At 30.8% G+C, this 22225-nt stretch overlaps 1 protein-coding gene across 1 annotated transcript in view; it reads left to right on the forward strand.

Annotated features, from left to right (window-relative positions):
* LOC129964263 (uncharacterized) overlaps positions 1–22225 on the forward strand; it is a 104681-nt gene that overhangs the window by 65198 nt on the left and 17258 nt on the right. The window contains exons 15-21 of the mRNA XM_056079012.1: positions 170–301; positions 2399–2686; positions 5235–5498; positions 8638–8868; positions 12936–13085; positions 20614–20913; positions 21570–21592. Coding sequence (XP_055934987.1) covers positions 170–301; positions 2399–2686; positions 5235–5498; positions 8638–8868; positions 12936–13085; positions 20614–20913; positions 21570–21592 — 1388 coding nt within the window. The remainder of the gene's footprint in view (positions 1–169; positions 302–2398; positions 2687–5234; positions 5499–8637; positions 8869–12935; positions 13086–20613; positions 20914–21569; positions 21593–22225) is intronic.

Below are 22225 nucleotides of genomic sequence, written 5' to 3' on the forward strand. Positions count from 1 at the left end.
TTTATTTTTTAAATTTTTTTTAGATAAAAAATTTTAACACAGAAAAATTAAGTGAGTATGCTCTATAAAGCTAAAAGTGTGATCTAGCTTTCTTGGAAGGATTATAAAGGAAACATTGTATAGTTATTTAAAGATTTGTTTTAGTAATTTCTTATTGTGTTTTAATTAGCAACGGATGCAGAATGCTCCTTGAAGGAAGGAGACAATTTTTGTTCCTGGTACGATGCTGAAAAGAAAGAGATCGTGTCTTCATACTGCTGCGACAAATCGCTGGCTTTCGTATGTTCATACCAAACAAAAGGTGAGAAAGAAATATTTTGCTTTCTATTTCATTTAAGTAAAACAGGGTCTCTATTTTTATTTTAACTTACATGTTCATTTCTTTTAAAAAAATTATTATTATCTCGATTGATCACGCTCTTCTCATTTTTGATTTAATTGAAAGTGTGTTCGGAACATCATTTATAGTCTCGATAAAATGAATCATTGTATGAATGAATGTATCCGAAAAGGGCAGATATAAAGATTTGTTTGCAGAAATTGGGCTTTCAAAGGATGCAAAATGGAAAAAAAAATCTGCAGAAATATCATTAAAATAAAGGAAAACAACAAAAATTAACAATGCAAAAAAATTATAGTCAACAGTAATATATCTGTAATATATAAAACTGTAAACTGTAAACATGTAATATATATAAACTGTAATATATCTGTAATATATAGTAATATATAACAGTCTGGGCTTCGACCTCTAAAACTGATTTTTCTAAACTGGAGTTTCTATAGACCACTATGTTAGACATAATATTGTTTGAATGTGATGGCATGACTAAGCTGAGAAATATAGGAATCGCGGTATATAATTAAAAGAAGAATCAAAATTGTTAAGAATTTAAGAATACCATCCCCCCCTCCCTCTTAGTTCACTGTCCTTAGAATCTGTTTAAAAAAATCTAACCAAATCTAGAAGAAATTCAGTTTTTAAGAGCCTGTTTTTGAGTATTGGTTAAATTAATCTTTTAGTTCGCTTCTTTTTTATCCAATTTTATTTCCACATAATTAATAAAAAAATAGCAAAATTTTATACAAAGAGATTACATTGAAAATGAGCAATAAAAAGTCAGATGCCATTTGAAAAAAAACCATAAAAAAGATAGGTTTTAAAAAAAGTCAGTTAGAGTTACATTTTTAAGTCCTCAAGTTTTTTTTTTTTTTTTCATTGCAGATTTAAAAAATATGGTAAAGAGCAAGGCAAAGGCAACTTAGCTGAAAACAAGGGTGGCTAACTAGTATTGTTTGCCAGTGGGGCCCGTCATCCTCTACTGGCCTACCTTGTAGGATGTCTACTCTATTCGTGGCTAGTAGAAAATTTCTAAACAGTTAGAAATAAGCCAATATTTCTAATCTGAAAAATGCTTCAAGTGACGTAAAAAAAATTATATGCTGCAAGGATCAATAAATATACTTCTGAAAAAACAATAAAACCTAAACTTTTGTGCAATTTCCTAATCATTTCAGTAATAGTAAAATATTCTTGGTATGCTAATATTTTAAGCAAAATAAATAAATAAATAAAATAAAGCTTTCTTTTACATCCAAAATTAACCATGTTGTGAAACTTTGAATATCACAATTTCAGACCATTTCAATGAATGCTTCAAAAAAGATTATCCAATCTGCAAACTTCAATCCTCAAGGTGGGCGATGATTGGGTAAGACTCCCATACATAAAACATAACAAAAGATTATCCGAAAATTTTCAACAAACTTTATGAGATTATGGGCATTGATTAAGATTATAAAGTGAGAAAGAATAAACCTTGAAAATATTCGTTTCAAACACTGCAAAAACCTATGGAAAAAGAGTCATTCTTCTCGAAAATCTTCTAGATTTCTACAAACTGCCTCTTGCTTTGAATGCCTATCCACTATCTCCTTCATTATGTCCATCATTTCTTTGAATGGAATAGTGAATTCCCATATGGTTTTAGGCTGAACAATGCCTTCTAATACACTCAAATGTGGTTGTGACTATATGTTCATTTTTCTTCTACGAAGAGGCACCTGAAAAATGAGGATGAGAAATTTGATTGATGGGTACAAAAAGGTGGGGGTTGACTACCTCTCATCGATGACGTGACGTAGGGACATACTTCTCACGAGAAGGGTTGTACCGTGATTGGTGATGGCCCTTAGGACTCTACCACAGCTCCTTCCCGTGTTCCTGTCTCGGTGGTCTGGTCATTCAGTTTTATCCGTGTGTCTTAGGGCGGATCGACGTAGTCAGTTTGTTCAATGTTCATGTGTAGAATTGATTTACTATATTATTCTTTATCTATTTTTAAACCAGAGGACTGCTGATCCCTTTCGTCTATTCATTCCTAAAATGCTATTTCAGCAACATTGGGTCAAGTGACGGACCTCTTCGCATCCTCCATCGGTAACACCTCCTTTGAAATTCAATGGAGGAGCCCTCCAGCAGTCCTCTGGGACATCAGACGCTATCACGTAGAGTGGCGTTCCACCGAATTGGATGATGCTCCCATGGAAGCCAAAATCGTGGAGGAATCGACGCAGATTCTGTTGGAAGGATTGGAATATGGCACAGAGTACGAAATCGTGGTCACTCCTCTAGGAGCAAAATCGGCGAGAGGAGAGAGCGAGAAATTATTGGTCACTACGCTGGGTAAGTTGGAAATGACGAAAAGTGAAATTTTTATTTTAGAAATATGTTTTCAAATGCAAATAGGAAATATAATATCTCTATTGTCATAAGATATTTCCTATTAACACAAAATATTGTATGATGTTTAAAGTTATTGTTCGATATTCTGAATGTTGTAAAATATCCTGAAGGTATCGCGGCAATATTATTGGGCATTTTTAGCAATAAGATTGTTCCGATACCAAGGTTGTTCAATAATCTGAATGCCACATAATATTGTGGAGATATTGCAACAATATTGTTGGGTATTTTATGATAATAAATTGTGACGATATTTCCATAATGTTGCTCGATATTCTGAATTCAGCACAATATCGTGAAAATATCGTAATAAAATTGTTGGATATTTTTATGCCGATGGATTATGACGATATTGCCACGTTGTTTTTTATCAAAAATTATTGAAGATGGTTCTATGGTGGTGGTTCTATGGTTATTGATAGATTTCACCACTAATGAGGCATAGTGAAGTTTCATTGTTAGTTTTCTTCCCAAAATGGAGAGAAGAAGAGAATAGGAGATCCATAATATCGTACCTAGGATTCATGGACATTCAGTGTAGTGTTTTTGACTGACGAACTCCAATGCCAGATTTTCTTATAGAAAATGTATTACGAGGTTTTTTTTTTTTTTTTTTGAATTTTTCTCAAACTTGATGATAGTTTTTTTTTTGGGGGGGGGGATAGGCGACCCGTCATGAAATATGTAAAAGCCATATGAGTCATTATGAGCTTTCATATGGAACCAAACTTATTGAATTCGAATCAATGGTTGAGACTGGGTAATTGTTTCATTGTTCCCCCCCCCCTCCTTATTATTTTAAATGCATGGATTGTAACTGAGAAAAGTATGGGTAGCAAAATATTTGATATAATTATTTAACATTACTTAAAGGAAAAATAAAATTCTTTTGCTGAAATTCCAACGAAGGCAATGAAAATAAAACTTCTACTAAAAAATAAAATGTTTTTCTATAGTTAAAGAACACGAACAAAATATTATTGTCAGAACACTTTAGTAGAATTTTGGACGAACACTATAAGAAAATTTTAAAAGTAGACGGTTAACAATTTATAACTGGAAAAATAACTGATTTGTTTTATTTTCATGTCCTTTTATTGATTAAAATAATTGTCTAACTAATAACAATAATTTTCTAATTGTAATAACTAATTATCTCATTGAAACATTTCTTAATATAAGAAATGTTTTAATAAGACAATATCATATTAACCGCTTTTGGAGACCAACTGGCTCTTGGGATTAAGGGTCGTTCAAATTTTCAGTTAAATATTTTATGCAATTTGCTCTTAATAGCTCAACTAATATTTTTTAGCTTTAAATTTTGATAGACATATAATTCACATTATTTTAAAAGCCTTATGCCATTCTAGTCACTTTACTATGCATTTCTCTTAATTGCAGCCTTTTAACAATGTAACCTAATTTCAAACTTCAAACAATGTAAAATTTGGCATTTTTCTTCGTGTTAATAGTATTTTAAATATGAATTGAAATGTTTTACATATTCTCCTGAGAATTGAGTAATATATCGCTGAATCTTGAAATTTGCTTTCAGAAATGATTTGTGTTAAAAACAGAAGTTTATTTCACTATTTGTCAGTCTTCATTATTTTTTGTATTAATATTAATAGTAATTCAGAGTGTAAAACAAAAAACAAAAAAATCTGTTACTATGACTTTTGTAAACTACTTTTCAATTTATGAAAAGATTTCTTATGATTTTGTATTATCATTCGTGATTTCTTTTCTATTCGTTCAGAATTCTAACGTTTCTTTAATATACTTAAAATATTTTTTTAAAAGAAATGTAGAGAGTAAGATGATAAATATAGAAAAAATTTACATGGCTAAAATTTGGTATCAATGAAAAAATAACTTCTTGAATTTTAAGATGATATAAAAATCATTTTTGTACTGTAAACTTTTCAGAAGTTATTACATATGATTTTGTTTAAATTTAATTAAACAATATACAAAAATTTTATTTAAAATTTTATTAAAATTTCGTAAAATAAAGATTTATGAATAAAATTTGAAGTACTTATAAGAAACAAAAATTAAAAACTCATTGCAGATCAACCAACTATGGTTTTTAACAATTGTCCGATTCAATTGATATTATCAGTTAAAATAAAATAAAATAAAATAAAAATGTTTCGAACGATGAAATCACATTGTGCATTAAAACATTTGATACAAATTTAATTTTTACCTCAAAATATTTTGCACGAAAATATTTTAATCCGTTTAATAACTGATACATCAGTTAATGAAATTTTTATGTAATGATAAAACGATGCTCGAATTTCTTTTGTTCTCAGCTGAGTATCGTTGTAAGTAAAATTTATTTTTACCTTACTTCAACAAAATTAATTTTTACTTTAAAATTATTGCACATGAAAATATTTTAATCCCGTTCAACGACTGATACATTAGTAACGAAATTTATACTAAACGATAAAGCGATATTCGAATTTCGTTTCAGATCCCCGTCCTCAGTTGAGTATCGTCGTAAGTCCCGATGGCGTGACACGAATCTCGAGCGATATCCTGATAGCGAAAGGTCGCGGAGATCAGAACGTGGACGTGGCGATTCTGAAAAAGGACCCCGAGAAGACACCAGTGTTCGTGGTCAGAGGAAAAGCGGAGGAGGTCAACGTCACGGGGCTCGAGCCTGGGGGAGAGTACTGGGTTGAAATGATGCCTGTAAGTGGAAAACCTTTCAACTATAGAGGCAGTTTCAAGGCATGTAAGTATGTGGAAAAATAAAAAAATAAAAGTAACTTAAATGTAGATCTGCATAATGTTAGATGTGCGGTATTAGCAACATTTCCTTCGAAATATATCTAAATGTGTGTATATATATATATATATATATATATATATATATATATATATATATATATATATATATATATATATATATATATATATATATATATGTAGTATACATTATAATAGCTGACAAGCTCTAAAGCATAATAAATAATTGTCTTCATTAGCTCTGTTACCTTCGCTTGTCAACAAAAGTGGAATGCAGACAATATTAAGCTGCCTGAAACTTTTCATCAGCTACGGACTTTCCTTGAAAGGGTTAATTTCTGTCGTTGTTTTTTTGAAGAACGCCGTTAGTACACAAGCCATTTTACACGAATACTTAAAAGCAGCAAAGAAAAAAGATAATCGGAAAATAACTAGAAATAAAGAAGCCACTGAGCATTTTGAAAAATGTAAAAATGATTTGGAACAAGGTTGCGTGTTCAAATCTCGTCCGGGTCACCAATTGTTGCTTTCTATTGTCAACAAAAATGGAATACAGATAAACTTACTATTAAACGAAATCTTACTACTTTATAAATAATATTACTAAATGAACATAAATTTATTTTTATTCAAACTCTAGTATCTTTATAAACAACAGATTCAATAATTCCATCACTGTTGCCAATCTGAATTAACAGCTATTTATAATTATTAAACTACTCGTGAGTTACTTTTAAATGAATTATTTATAATTTATGTCGCAACATCTCTAATGCATAGCAAATATTTTTTTTCAAAAAACATGCACTTAGAAGGGAAGATCTCAATTCTTAGTTAGAAATTGAAGAATTGGATAACGAAAAGTAGTTTCTGTTCTTAAATTCAATTAATTCGCAGCATTAAATATTATAGTTAAAACCAGAACTTGAAAATTCTACAACCTAATAAGATTTAACAATAAAGTATTCAAAGTATCTTTATTATAGAAAGCGAACAATCAGAAATTCTAAATTACGTGACTATCTTCAAATTAACGAGATGCAACTAATTAACTTCGCAACTCTTTCTATAACTATTTAAAACTAAACCGATTTAATACAATCCTTTTAAAAATAAGCGCAATCTGAATGTTAAAATCTAAGAAGATAAACGAAGTATTATTAAAGATTATCCAAATTTGAATAGGTAGATGTTTATCTTTATTATCAAATTATATTGACATTTTCTCCTAGTTCGCTTTTCTGCTCGTTATTTTTACTTATAATCTTTATTCTTAGTAATATTTGCACAGGTAGTAATTCTTTTATTATTTCTATCACATGGACAAATTTTGAACATTTGATTTGATGATGAAAGGCTTTCTTATCACCCGACGATCAATAATCACGTGACATTTGTTGTTTATTAAGGCTGTTTATTCAAAAACTTTGGAAATGATTGAAGAGAAATAAACACGCACTGTCAGCTTGTTTACCCAATTATTGAATTTTAAACCTGTTTATTAGAATGGGATGTACTTTTTTGAAATTTCACTTTGTTCTCTGATAAGACTGAAAATTTAATTGGTTTAATCTGCTGCAAGTTACTGCAAATCAAAATTACTACGAAATAGTAACGGAAGTGAAAGTCTCACTTCGGAGTTATTCGTTTCAAGGAAAATGATTTTTCAATTTTAATTTTAATATTGGCTAAAGCGAGAGAGTGAATGTTTTAATGGATGGGTTTGAATTTTATCATGATGTCAAAACATTATTTAACATCATGTATAAAATTTTATGTATGAAAAAATTTTGAAAAATAAAAATTTTTTTTTTCAAAAATGAAACTTAGATCATTAAAGCGGTAATTTTTAAAGGTGAAACAAAAACCATTTATATGAGATAACAGTTTTGGAAGATATTAGCAAAAATTTCCATACTTAAGTGAAAATTATCTTATTAATGATTATCTGGTAAGGATTAAGCCTATTTATGCACTCAATTAAACTTTCTATTTGACGACTATTTCTATCATCTTGATTTGTTTTATATCTTCTTCCTTTTGACTGAAGGAGATTATTCTAAAAATGTTCAAAGAAGTAATATAGAACATTTCGTTTGAACATTTTTTTTTCATTTGACTGTTGCCTTTCCACAATAAGTAATAAGAACTATTTTTGTGCCTCCTACGTTAGTTCTTTATATATACAGATAAGTAAAGAGATCTCATTTGAAGTTACTTTTTAAAGTTAGATTTTTATTACACATATTATAACACATAAAACGCATCGCGGTTTCAACCCTAGAAACTTGACATACCGTCATAGTCGCTCAGAAAACATTTTATCAATTTGGTTTGGTTTGATTATATTAACGTCCCGTTTGAAGCAACACTAGGGCAATTAATTACCTCGGACCTCGTAATTTTGGACCTCGTATTAGGACCTCGTAATTTTGAACGACGGTCAGATGACGAGGACGACACCTGAGCTGGCACCCCCTTTCCACACCACACCAGCCGGAGGACGTTTGGTCATGACGGATTTAACGTGCAACAGACCCGCTTACACAACCTTTCTTCGGTGGAATCGGGTCACGAACCTGAAACCCTCCGGTTCCGAAGCCGAGACTTTACCACCAGGCCACCGCGGCCCTTATCAAATTGGAATAATAATCCATTTTAAACACTACGTGATATATATATATATATATATATATATATATATATATATATATATATATATATATATATATATATATATATATATATATATATATATATATATATATATATATATATATATATATATATAGCTTCATTGGATTCATAAATGGCAAGAAAAATGTAGAAGCGAGTACATCTAACCTTGATATCACGAAATTACTCTTTTCATTGATATCATTCCATTTTTAAGAATAAGTTGAAACGTTTTGCCAAAATAATATGTGAGATGAACAACATACATTAAAGAAATTCTAGCATCTTCGGGTCCATAGATTGAAGGATATTGCATTTACCTTCTGTATCATAAACCGTCAGTTTTGAGAACATATTCTTATCAATGAAAATTTATCACAAAAATGCTGTGTTTAGTGAGATGCTAATTGTTAGTTAATTGACCTCTTCTACTTAATATTTATTTGCAGACCCATCATGTGAGAAAGGCCAGATCCAAGACGGACCTGTTTGTGTGTGGGCAGCCCCGGTGTCCAAGGGACCTAGGGAAGCAGTTGAGATATGCAAAAGAAACAATGGAGAGCTCCTGGACTACAGAACCCAAAAGGAACTCACACCTGTGGCCAAAGCTATGCTGGCGACTCACGTGAAGACGCACTTTTGGATGGATATTTCTGAATCATCCACATCGGCGGCATTGAGTAAGATAAAGTTTTATGTATTTTTTAAAACTGGTTTGGTATCAGAAGTTGCTGAAAGCTTTCGCAATGAAAAAGATTGTGATAGCGACTGAAAAATAGAAAGCATTTTCAAATATGTTTAATCTTTATTGTTTTATTTAAAAGTCATGTTGATATTTTTCATGCAAAATAAATAAAATATAAAGAATATTTACGCCGTCTTAACAAGTGAATTTAAATTATAAGTTAAAGTCCATCTGTTGATATAGTTTTAAAGTAACTGGAAAGTTTTTTTTTTTTTTTTTTACAGTTTTGAGAGAATAAAGTATTTTTTAAGGAAAGTAAAGAAAGGACTTCATCGAAATGTTATCCTGTGTAATGTCTTGAAAAGGAAAACATAGTTTTAAAAGCACACAAGACATTTATTCACAGACATAGAGAACGATTAATATTAAACATAAATGAAAAACGGGTTTAACAGTTTAAAATCCACCGGGGTTTTCAAAACCAAACTAATCTAAAATTGCTAAATATCCAGAGTTCAGGATTTGGCCATCACACACATAACAAAACCAAAATCTCCCCTCCTTTCTCGTCTCATCCTTTCTTTTTATTCCGTCGACGACCATCTCTCAATTCAGTTTAATTCTCAGTCAGGCTGAAGAGGGTTCAACAAATTCGGCTCCAGAGCGACTTGCTTTAAATGAGCGGCAGGAAGGTACATTTTGGTTCAAATGTTTTGCATAAAATAAAACAGATCAATCCATGCGACTTGATCGGGAATAATAGAAAGCTAAAATCAATTTTTTAAGACATTATAACTTAACGGTAGGAGTTGCATCTTTCAACAATACATAAATTTATTTGTTAGATTTCGCAAAGATTTTTTGTCAGTCAAAGTTTATTTTATCCTTCGGCAGAGCTCAGTTAACTTACTTTAACTGGAAACACATACTTTTTTTTATTTATTATTCCTCCAAGCAAAAAAAAAAAAGTATTTAATTTTGCATTTTGCTTTTATGATAAAATAAGAACATAAAATTTCACAAGCTTTTTCTAATTATATCTGATATTCGGCAATCTGCTATCATCTATGTAATTATAACTGTCGCTTACATTTGAAATAAAGAAATATATATCAGGGCTTTTTAAAATGTTCTTTGTACTTTGCTTTAGAATAAGAAAAAAGATTCCAGAAAATAATGTTATTGTTTGTTTGTTTTTTCACAATTTTGTATGCTTATTAATTAGCTTTTGCATCTCAGAGAGATGATGTTTCTTAAAGGCACCTGAAATTCTGTTTCGTGTTTGGCAACTAATGTTGCTTTCGCAAGGAAGCAGTAAAACATTTCAGATTTCTTTTCTATTAATTCTCATGCACATGTTTTTCTCTTTTCTCAGTTCCACGAAAAAAAAAATGAATTTTTAAATATTATTCCACACTTGCCATTACTCACATACCTAAACTGGTATGTGGGTATATTATAAATTATTCATAGTATATCTGAATAGCACCTATTCTTAATTCTACTGCTATTCACACAGACGACAGAATGAAATATTAAGGTATCAAAAAATTTAAATTTAGCTGCCAACCCTTCTGACCAGAAATAGCAAAATAAATAAAATAAAATAAAAATTAAAATGAAATCTACGATCGCAAATTTCACGTTATCATGTGAGAACATTATTATTTTAAGTCATTATTTGTCTTCATTAATTTAAGTCATTAACCAGTTTAAACCGGTTTGAAACAATCACGAGAGTTTTCTATTGATCTCTATCCCCCCCCCTCTCTCTCTCTCTATTTTTTTTTTTTTTAAACTTTCTTTTTCCATTTTTCTAGCTGGCAAACAAAGTTTTGGATCTCGACCGATTTTGAGATGAAATAACAGCTATGATGTCATAGTTCCACGTTAACCTTTTAAAAAAACGCATCTCCTGTCAAAGAAAAGCATACGTAATAATAAAGCAATACTAGTAAAAGTAGGTTAAAAAATATATGCAATTAAAAGATGATGATGAAAATTGCCACTTATGCTTAATTCATTGCCTACGCGATTTCGAGCTTCAAAATCCCCTAACCAAAACAATATCATGTTCTTACATGATAAAAATTTTAAAAAATAGAGGGTAAATAAAAATTTTCGCGGATATTTTTTTTTGGCGTGGATAAGGCAATTAGATTATACAAAATTCCATAAAGCAAAACTATAAACACAGCATAATTTTAATGAAAAAATCTGGGATTTATCTCCCAAGAGAAGTTTGCGATTTACTCGGAGACGTGGAGGTAATACTGTAGTGAGCATTAAGTTTTTGAATTTTTATTAACTTGATGACAGTATGTATGATACGTTTTTGCGACTTTCAGCTGACTTATACACATAAACAACATCTTAGTCTCGTTTTATATATGATTTTGTGCAATAGCTGCGAGAAGGAATGCTTAGGATTAAACCTTATCCATCAACAATTCCTAGAAACAAAAAGATTTTTGAGCCAACAAAGTTTTAAAAAATTGTTTGCGCGTTTTGCTTCTAGTAGGCAAAATTATTCAATCTCTCCCATTACTATATAAAGAATTTCATGATGCATTGCTACGAAATAATCAAGTCATCATTATCGACATGAATGGATAAAAGAAATGTTTTTCATTTGATAAGAGTCATATCAGCTTTTATATTTAATGATGATATTGAATTTCCTGATTCTAAATGTAGAGAAAATGACAGAAATAAATATAGATGTTGTAAATCCTACTCTCACGGCCGGGTCACCACTGTTATATTGCCGGTTACTGAGCCAGGAATCCATGCATGCATTACTCCAAAAAATAGTTTATTTTTTAGCAAATGTAAAATCTTACTAAAATTTAACTTCCACGATTACTCAAGCATGAAAAGTTCTTTTTTCAACTTGTAGTCATCATGTTCATCACAACTAAAATTAAAAACCTAACGTTCGCTACGTTAGCATCTACTCACGTTGTTTTCGTTCGAACTGTTTCGCAGCGTTCTATGTACGGTAGCAAGTCGAATAATTGCATGGTCCTTATTAGTTCTTCCTCTATGAGATTATGTCCAATTCTGAAAAATTCTGACTTCCAAAACGATATTACTATATCTAGAGAGTTTCTTGATTCCTCATGTATACTTAGGGATGACAGGTAAATAATCAAATTATTTGAAGAGAGTCTGATTCGGTTACAATTTCCCAATTCTAAGCATTTCATTAAAATTTGATCTAATCCGGAGCCCAATTTAATTTTTTACCATTTTTAGAACGATGCTTTTTAATTTTGATGTTTGCATTATACAAAAGTATCTTTTCTGCTTTGTCCTATATATTTATTTAACACAAAAATAACTAATGTAATTATTAAATTAACATAGTAAAATGTCTACGCGCTCTCTATATTTTATTTGATATTTTAAAATTATTTATTTAATTGATGATTGATATCCTTTTTAAATTATAGTTAATCTAATGCTCTAATGTGATGTTATATATTAATTTATAGCTACCTATTTATCATTGTTAATGTAGGTAACTTCTATCATACGCATAGTGTAGGATTATTTCACTAATTTACATAAATATTTTTGTAATATCTTTACATGAATATTTTTTTGAAATATTATACATCGTTTTACAAAATCGGAGCCTTCTAGTAATCAAAAGCTTTAACATTTTTTTTACTTTTAACAAGTTTAAAATAATAATTAAATAAAAATTTCAATGATGATTTATAATAAAACCTGCGCAGAAAATTCTCAGATGCCCTTCAATAAACGGTGTGCTTCGCTTACAGTTTAATTAGCCCACTGAATAAGACGACCTTGCATGTGACCACAGTTTTGAATCTCGAGGAATGGTTATGTTAGCTAGACTGTACAGAATCTGTACCAGCTTGTCTCTGGAGGAAAAAATTCTGTATCTTCTACGTGATACAAAATCTGTACAACGTTATTCGACTGATTAATAAATCAGTGCTTCATCAATACTGTTTTTTTTTAGATTATTTTTATTGAAAGCGCATATTTGATTTTTTTTATTCACTTAGTCATCTACTTTGTTCTATGCAGCCGATGGCACTTCCGATGATTGCTCCAATACGGCGAATTCCGACATCATGTGTTGCACGTTTGAGGTGACTTCGACGGGCGAGTTGGACGAGTTGAAGTGTGAATGTTGCGATGAACCCCGGCCATTTGCCTGCAAGACGGAAGCGAAAGGTGACTTTTAATTTTTTATTTTCGGTCTCGTATGAGTAGACTTATTATATGCATTGTTGTTGCTGTTTTAATGGCATTTGTCATGGAAAAGCCCACTGACTTCAGAAGTCAGTTATTTTAAGTCAAGGGTGCTTCTCTTTTTTTTCAGTAGTGCCATCTAGGATCAAGAAAACGACTTAGCTACATACATGTCAAACCCTTTTTACGGGACGGACTTCATTCATGCATTTCATCCACAGATCGTATTTTAGATCTAAATCAGAGAACGATCATCCCTGATCCAGTACTCCCCAGTGGTATTATTCTCGACAAGGAGGACTTTGTGATCACGACAGATCTATACGTGAGCCACCCACCACATACACGAGGAGTCTTCGGACGGTGGGGGTTCGAACTCGCAACCCAAGCGACGCGAATCCAACGTCCTACCAATCAGGTTATGTCGGTAATGCCTTGGGGGCATTGTAGAATTATGAAAGCAGTATACTGACTTGTGAATGCATTGTAATGGCGTAGATTAGAACTGAAGCTTTCAACCCATTTCTAATGATCGGTGAATATAAATATCATTACTTCATATTTATTTGAAAATTTACCACAATTCCGAAATTAAATCAGCTGAAGTGGTCTCCCCGAAACTTTCTTGCATATTAGCTAATAAAGGTCTTATTCCCCTCCCCCCCTCAAAAAATTATTGATCTTGGGTAAGGATGCGAATATAAAGCAAAACACTGGTGAACAACACCAACGGAATCTAGAGTTTTGCTGAATCTTTTCGAGCGAGTCTGTATTTCGAAAGCCTTTCCAACTACCGAGTGGAGCCAACAATTGACAAGGTTTAGTTTAGTTTAGTTATATTAACGTCCCGTTGAAAAGCAACACTAGGGCTATTTTGGGACAGAACTCGTCATTTTGAACCGCGGCCAGATGACGAGGACGACACCTGAGCTGGCACCTCCCTCTCCACACCGCATCACTAAGAGAGGACGTTTGGCTCTGACGGATTTAACGTGCAACAGACCCCTTACACGACGGTTCTTCGGTGGAATCGGATCTCGAACCTGAAACCCTATGACTCACGAGCCGAGACCTTACCACCAGGCCACCGTGGCCAACATTTGACAAGAAGCGACAGTTGTAATCATAACATACCGAGTATTCGAACGACCAGACTTCCTGCGAATGGATTTCCTTTAAAATTTGGTAGAAATCTATGAGCTTGGTCGTAGTTTTATATACCAAATTTCAATTATCTAGTTGAAAGCGTTTTTGAGTTATCATATTCACAAACAGATAAAGAGGCAGACATAACTCTGAAAAGGCAGTTTTTGAACTGAGAGAGATCTGAAGTGTGTAGATTCGTGAAAAATATCGAGTTTTAATTTTTTGATGATTGCAATACTTCCTTTATATTTCGAATACGAGAAAGGAAAAATGATTATTAAAACAGAACATTAATTAATCTACATGTTTCAATTAAGCGGGATATTTTTGTTTTATTTTTCAAACTTCGAGGGGTATAAAAAAACAAGAGCAGAGAACAAAATGAATTTACTACCAAAAACATTCAAAAAAATTTATTGCTTTTTGATATGATTGCAATGAAAATCCAGGCATATTGGTGAATAGGTTTCTGACCCTTTCTTCGAATGTCTTCTCCAGTGATGTGAGAAGGGCTTTGAAATTCCTTCCCCTACATTAATCTGGAAATTTTGGCTACCTCGCCAGATCTTCTATTCACGGAAAAAAGGAAAATCATTTGTCTTTAAGCGTGCTCTCTTCGAAGGGATACAGGGACGCAAGTCTGTTGCAAGAGAAGATCTTGTTCATCGAGCTGATCAAGTGATTCGGATGAAGAGGAGGATGCCTGGAATCACAAGCAATCATCTGGCCGAACAGCATGTCAAACTTGTAACAGACAAATTAATGTTTAGCATTCAACTTTTATATTTTTTTCTTAAAAGAAAACTCAAAGAACTTCTATGCTAATGAGGGGTTTCAAAAGAATAGTAAGGTTCATCTCACACCTTTGGTAGTAGCATTCTTCAAAGAGGGTATCAGATACCTGATCCATCGATACGACAAATGACTAAATTTTCACAGTGATTATGCTGATAAACTAATTTTGTTTTTGTAAATTTTTTTAATAATAAATTTGTTTAGCTTTCTACTTTTGTCTTCCTTTATTTCCCATTAGGGATTGAAAAAAAGATGGAGGGGGGAGGGGTGGACTTTCGTTATAAGGAAAACCGAAAAATCTGTCCCCTATTCCCAATCATTGTTCCGATTTCGCCCATTGTTTCTTCATTCAAGAGTTAACCTCTAAACACTCCATCAGTGGCCACTTGCAGCAACCACCTCTGAACACCAGATCCATTTTCAAGCGAAATCTCAAAAAAACTATTTTTCTATACATAATATATGGGGGGTGGGGAACTACGACAGAATTACTCATCCCTACTCATTATATTCATTTAACCAATTTTTATTTAATACGGAGGCTGATTCTAGATTTCTAGATACATCAACAATGATTGTCCACTTCTCATCTCCCTACAGTTTTGAGAGACATTATAAAATAAAACTCTGACAGAGCTTCAGCTTCAAAACTTATATCGATTTCAACAATTTTATTCGCCAATTTCACAGTTCGCCACCTTAAAGTATAATTTATCACTCAAAATATCTATCACTATTATGCAACCACGATTTAAAATAACAGTTAGTACAAATACTTTTATTTATATTACTATACCAATTTCGAATTTTTTTAATGTATTATGAAAGCTTACGGCAATTAGATATATCATCAGTGGTTGCTTGCTATCCATAGATATTTAGTTTTAAGAGATATTGTCAAATAAAATTTTGACAGAAGCTTCCCCAGATCAAAATCTATATCGATTTCATCAATTTTATTCGCGAACTTCGCAATTTGTCACCTTAAAACACAGCTAATCGATCAAAAAATTCTATCAATATTATGCAGGCCCAGTTTGAAATAATAGCAAATATAAATAGTTTTACTTATACTATTGTAACCACCGTACCAGTAACAAAATTTTTAATCGATACTGGTACGCTGGTGGTTATGGTATGGTTAAGTGGCAAATGGAAGCTTATGCCATTTAAATGTATCATCAATAATTGCCTACCATACGTCACCTTCACGTCTGATAAAAACTGAAAAAAAAAGTTTACTGTGTATTCTCCATGGAGAAAATTCTCATCAGATTTCTGCAGCCACAGTCATTGGACTAGTTCCGAAAATATTTGCTTTATATGAATGTTTAGTCCATAAACACGCAATTAAAGGTCATCTACCCCTTATTCTTTCATTTCGAGAGATATTTAAAAATAAAAATAAAACTTCGACAGAATTCTGAACCTCAACAACCGGACGATTCAAACAATTTTTGTCGTCAATTTATTTCACCACTTTGAAAACATAATTGAATTAATCATGTCATACATTTTTTTGTACAAGTATAATTTAAAATAATATTTTCTTTGATTACAGTAAGATGTAGTTCATAAAGGTTTGGTTAACATAATTAAATTAATGCTATAAACATGATTGGCAAATAGCTGGTCGCGGAAGGTGGCTAGTAAGAAAGAAAATAATTTAGTTTTAATTGGAGTATTTCAATAAATAATGAAATGTTTTAAGGTAAGATAATTTTCTTAACTGTTTCTGTTCATAAATATTGAAAAATATGAAAAAAAAAAAGCGAAGTATACACGACTTAATGGGAAACTAATTAAACGCATCAGAAAGAAAATTAAATGTCGATAGACAAATGTAGTAATAATTATTTTCAAATAGAATGAATATAAATCTTGAATTCATGCTAAATAATCAAAATCGCATCTTTTTAAAATATATGTTGAAAAAACTATATTTTGATAAGGAGCTTAGAATATATTTCAACGTTTTATACAATTTAAAAATTGTTCTTTTCAGGAAATTTTATTCATTTTTTATGTATTAATCAAATATATTTAATTCAGTGCGAATACATTGCATTTTAATGGATATTAAATATGGCATTCTTAAAATTCAAATAATTGAAATCAGAAAGAGATAAAACAGAATGTCACATTTCATTAAATAAGACACTATTAAAAGCATCTATATTATTGAAATTGAGGTGTGGATTGAATATCCTTAATGCCAATTAATGTCTTCTAAGAATTCTTTCTAGTATTGCGCTAACTAATGTAGAATTTGATTCAAGCGCCAGATACAAAATAAAACTAAAAACGAAATCGATAATTTAAACGATTATTGCGTGTCTCCAGAGTAGAATGGAATAAATTCCCCACATTCTGTTCTCTGAGAGTGTTAATTGAATTATTTATTTCATAAGACATTTGCTAATTTGTATCTGGCATCAGTTAAGGCTTTTGGAAAATGAGTAGAGCCTTGTTCTGTTGATAAAATGCCCAAATTACTTTCCTATTATTAAGGAAGAATGTGATACAAAATTATTTCAGAAATATTTATTTGCCATGGAATGTTTATGAGAAATATAAAAATTGGTAAAATATTTGACCGCTAAATATTTTCTTGATCTTCATAACCGAAAATATTTCAATGATATTTGCACAAAATATTCGTAATATTCAAGTGATATTTCAATGAAGAAAATTTTTTCTTTTTAAGGGACGAATTCCAATATTATTAATTTAAAATAATCAATGATCAATATGAGAAATATCCCATTCTGTTTATCTTGTTTTATTAACATGACTTATTCTGAAGAAATTTTGACTTATTTTGAAGAAATTTTTAATTTTTAACAATGGCTTTCGTAATTTCGAAATTATGCTAATAAAGGAAATTTACAGTAAACATTAATGCTTATTAAAGGCACAATATACAGTGTGGATATATTAATATTCACACTGTAATGTAATTTGGTTTTACAAAGAATTTAACAAAGCACTTACACAAAGTTGTGATTTAACTATAAATGATAAATTTGAATTAAATTTTTTGAGCAATTGCAGATAAAGCTATGACGTTTTTGTTAGAAAGGACAATGAAAATGGTTTTAATAGCTAATATTCTAAAAGTGTGAACCTCTGCATAATAGTGTAATATAATAGTAAATGCCAAATACAAATTCCTGCATTCTTTTTTTGGTACTTTTCCGTTAGCCGGGCGCAAGCAAAAAATCGCCAAATAATGTAGAATTTTGCCAAATTTCTTACGCAAATTCGCGGTTGGTTCACAATCCGTTAGCCGGGCGCAAGCGAAAAATCGCCAAATAATGTAGAATTCCGCCAATTGGTTCACAATTGGCGACATTTGCGCCCTGCTAACGGAAAGGTACACTTTTTTTTATGCTTGAAAATGAGTTAATTATGGCAGTTTAGTGGCTGATAAGGGTTTCTTGTTGCTAATCAAATCTTTAAAAAAATTAATACGATAGCAATTATATGGATTAATATGCTGAATAAGATGGCTAGAACTTAATGCACTTTGATAATAACTTATAAATGGCAAGGCAATTACTTACAAACTCATTATTAATGGCTTATGTCACTTTTTGACTGTTGAAAATTCTTCCAAAAATATTGTTAACCTTTTTACTAAATAAATATTAACTAGTTGCCTTTGGAGACCAGCTTATTCTTCCAGAATATTGATTTTAGCCAGTTAAATGATTAACATGGAATTTATTATTCAAAATGCTTTTTTGACTTGTTATATAATATGATTGAAAAACATGAATTCAGTTGATTCAATTTAACGCGAATTAAAAAGTTATATATTACAAAATAAAAATGGAATAAAAACATGCGGTTGAATGTTTTGATGGATAAGTTTGAATTTCATCATAAAATTTAAAAATATTTTTGTATGTCATCAAATTTAAGCATGAAATGGTACAGAAATGGAATTAATATCATTAAAAACAATTATTTGAATCTTTAGATAATGCATAGACCATTTTTTTAGATAATTGTTTCAGAAGATATGAACATCAATTTCCATATATAATATGTTATGGCGATTAGCCATCCAGCAATGCTTGTCTACCTTTGAACTCTATTAAACTTCTCGTTTGACGTTTATTTCTTGTATATCTTCTTTTCTCTGATTGAATGGACTTTTGGGTTGCATGGAGAGCCTTTTTCAGAACATTTCTAATAGCATTTTGCAGTATAATTAATTAGTTAAGCAAAATGCTGAATTCAATGAAACTATAAAAATACTCAACGCAAAGTTAATTTACAAAACTCCCTTTGAATAGAAAGAATAACATATATGCAAATCACAACTTACCCTTTTTAATTCTCCCCTAAAAGTCATTAGTGAGTAACCAAAGCATATTACAAATGGCCCTGATAGCACCCTTTCGCCTGCTCTTCACATTTCACATTTTCCATTGGTTCGCCAATGTTTGACACCAGATACATCAATACAATTTTTTAATCTCCCTATCCCTTTGTTTAAACCATTGAAATTTTTCAAGTTTACTTTTGTTTGAAAAGTAGTGTCTGTTAATTTATCGTTTTCATCTGAGTTTTCATATCGACGGACTTGCATAACAGAGTTGAAAAAGCAAAATTTCATCTGTAGTTTTATGAAATTTGTTCAAATGAAATGCAAATTTTATGAAAATATCATGTTTAATAAAAAAGACATTACTTGTACTGTACATAGATTGATGAGTTTAAATATGCTGTCAAAAATATGATTTGATTTACCGATGGTGCATTTTTACAGCAACGAAAGGCAGTCACAGCATTTGAAAAAAGTTGAAATTACAATGTTTCATTATTTTATACCATATGGTGTAACTCTTGTATTTGGTTTTATTACCACTTATAATATGTGATACATTTTGACGAACTATTTTGTTAAAGCCTTATATAAATGTATAATTAAATTTATTTCACTAGACTTTATGGAAAATTCGATCTGAAATATTTTACCAATTTGTTGAAAATGTTTGACAAATGTTGCATTTTCGAAAATATAATCAGTTGCTTATTTTAAAAATACCGAAAATAAAATAGACTATCAGAGTGCTTGCGAAGATTTAAAATGTTTGTTGAAAACTTTAACATCAAATTTAAATGTTAAATTTTTAACATTAACGTTAAAATTTAACTGTGGTAAATTTATGCTCCGTAAATGGCTGTCACTGCCTCATTGTGACTTTTGTAGTTACCACGTCCTTTATTTGAAAGCTGGGTTGTTACTTGACGGCAACTATTGAACCTCTTGACATGCTTATCCACAAAAATGACAAACTCGTATATATCCGCAAAAATTACAAACCAGAACAAACAAGTTTTGAAATCACGTATAAGTTGTGACGTTTATGTCTAAGTTGTGTTCGCTCCTTCCCTCAATTCTTGAGGATATCTTTTCAAGCCATGGATTACTATGCCAACACAGCTCATGTTGAAGCTCTTTAGTTCTCTTCAAGTTTTGTGCATTAAGTTTTGAAACCCCCTGCATATGAAGCCAACTATGGTGATAATGACGGTTTTATTATTTTTTTTTCAGTGGATTTAGGAAACATTGGCAAAATCACATTAGAAGACACCACTTCCCGATCTGTAACTCTAGGATGGGAACTGTTGTCGAGTGCCAACTGGCAAAAACCATCTTTCCTGGTGACATGGGAAGTGACCGAGGAGAGACGACGGAAGAGGGCCGTCGACAATCAGGTTGTTGTCAAAGAGACCAAAGCCACCATCAATGACCTGAAACCAGACACTTCGTATAAGGTGGCAGTAGCGCCTTATTCGGACACTACCCAAGTCAGTGGGTCCCCCAAGGTGGTCAATATCACAACAGCAGAAGGTAAAAAGATCACCCTTTTCGGAATCTTATATTCAAGGAATATTTTAGTTATAGTTATAAAAACAGTTAAAAATCAAGAGTAACAATGAATGGTTTTTAAGAAAATAAATCTTATGGACGGGAATTCTTTATCTCTTTATCTATACTTGGAATCACTTTAATCTGCATTATGATACAAATTAATGATAATATAGATTAACGTGACGAGTATCTGTGATTGCGGAAATTAGGCAGATTGTAAATTTAATCTAAATTAACAAATTGAGAGCAGAAAATAGCACTAATTTTTGAAAGTTATGCCATTTTTATTGAGAAAAGTATTGATGAATATCTTAACTAAAAGTTTAAATATTTGACGTTTAATTTAATATATTGGAAAAATAAGTCTTAAATATTTTATTCTAGGTTTAAGAAAAGAAATTTGTAATCTACAATTATTTTTCAGTTATAAAAAATTTCAAGAAGTTATAGTCTTTGGCATACAATTTAGATTTTTTTTCGTTTATTCACTATTGTCAGATTGGTATTATAGAATTTTCTTGTTAATACTATAATAATTTCTTGTTACACTATAATAATACTATAATAATAACTAAAAATTAAAACATTTGACATATAAAAAATTTATAAATTTTTTCTTTTTTTTCTTCTTTTAGATGTCAAAGCCGGGGGAATTGTGGTATGTCAATATATTCTAGATTCTTTAATTGGTTCGTTTCTAAATAAATAAATGCTATAGAAAAAGTTTACACTATAAATTACAGTGTTTTATCGATGCATATTAAACATGTACTGTTTGCTACTTGCAACGAATACTTTTGTAGTTTTTGGAAGATTGCTATAGGTATAACAACACAGTTAACGCCCCAAAACTATTTTATACATTATTAAAAGATCAATTCACAATGTATTTTTGAGACTAAAAAAGATAAAATATAATGCAGATTGAACTACAAAATTGTATAAATATTTATGAATAATATTAAATATAATTGAAAAAGAATATGTTTTTACGTTAAGGAAGTAGGAATAGCAAAAGCATTACCAATAAAATATCCATAAAAAGGAAAATAAATAAATAAACAGATTCCAACAGTTTTTCTCTAGAAATTCTAACATTCAAATAAAATCAGAGAGTGACGGCAAAAAAATTTTCTTCCACAATAAGGAAAAAAGTAGCAACAAAGTCACATCTATATATTAATTTTTAGGATCGCATTTTTCCTTTGCTTTTCTGTGCTCTTTTAAGTAATGCTAAATTTCTATAATATTTTTTGTTCCTTTAATGATTCTCCTTGGTCTACATATCGTT

This window comes from Argiope bruennichi, chromosome 3, assembly GCF_947563725.1.
Source record: "Argiope bruennichi chromosome 3, qqArgBrue1.1, whole genome shotgun sequence".
NCBI classification, from domain to species: Eukaryota; Metazoa; Arthropoda; class Arachnida; order Araneae; family Araneidae; genus Argiope; species Argiope bruennichi.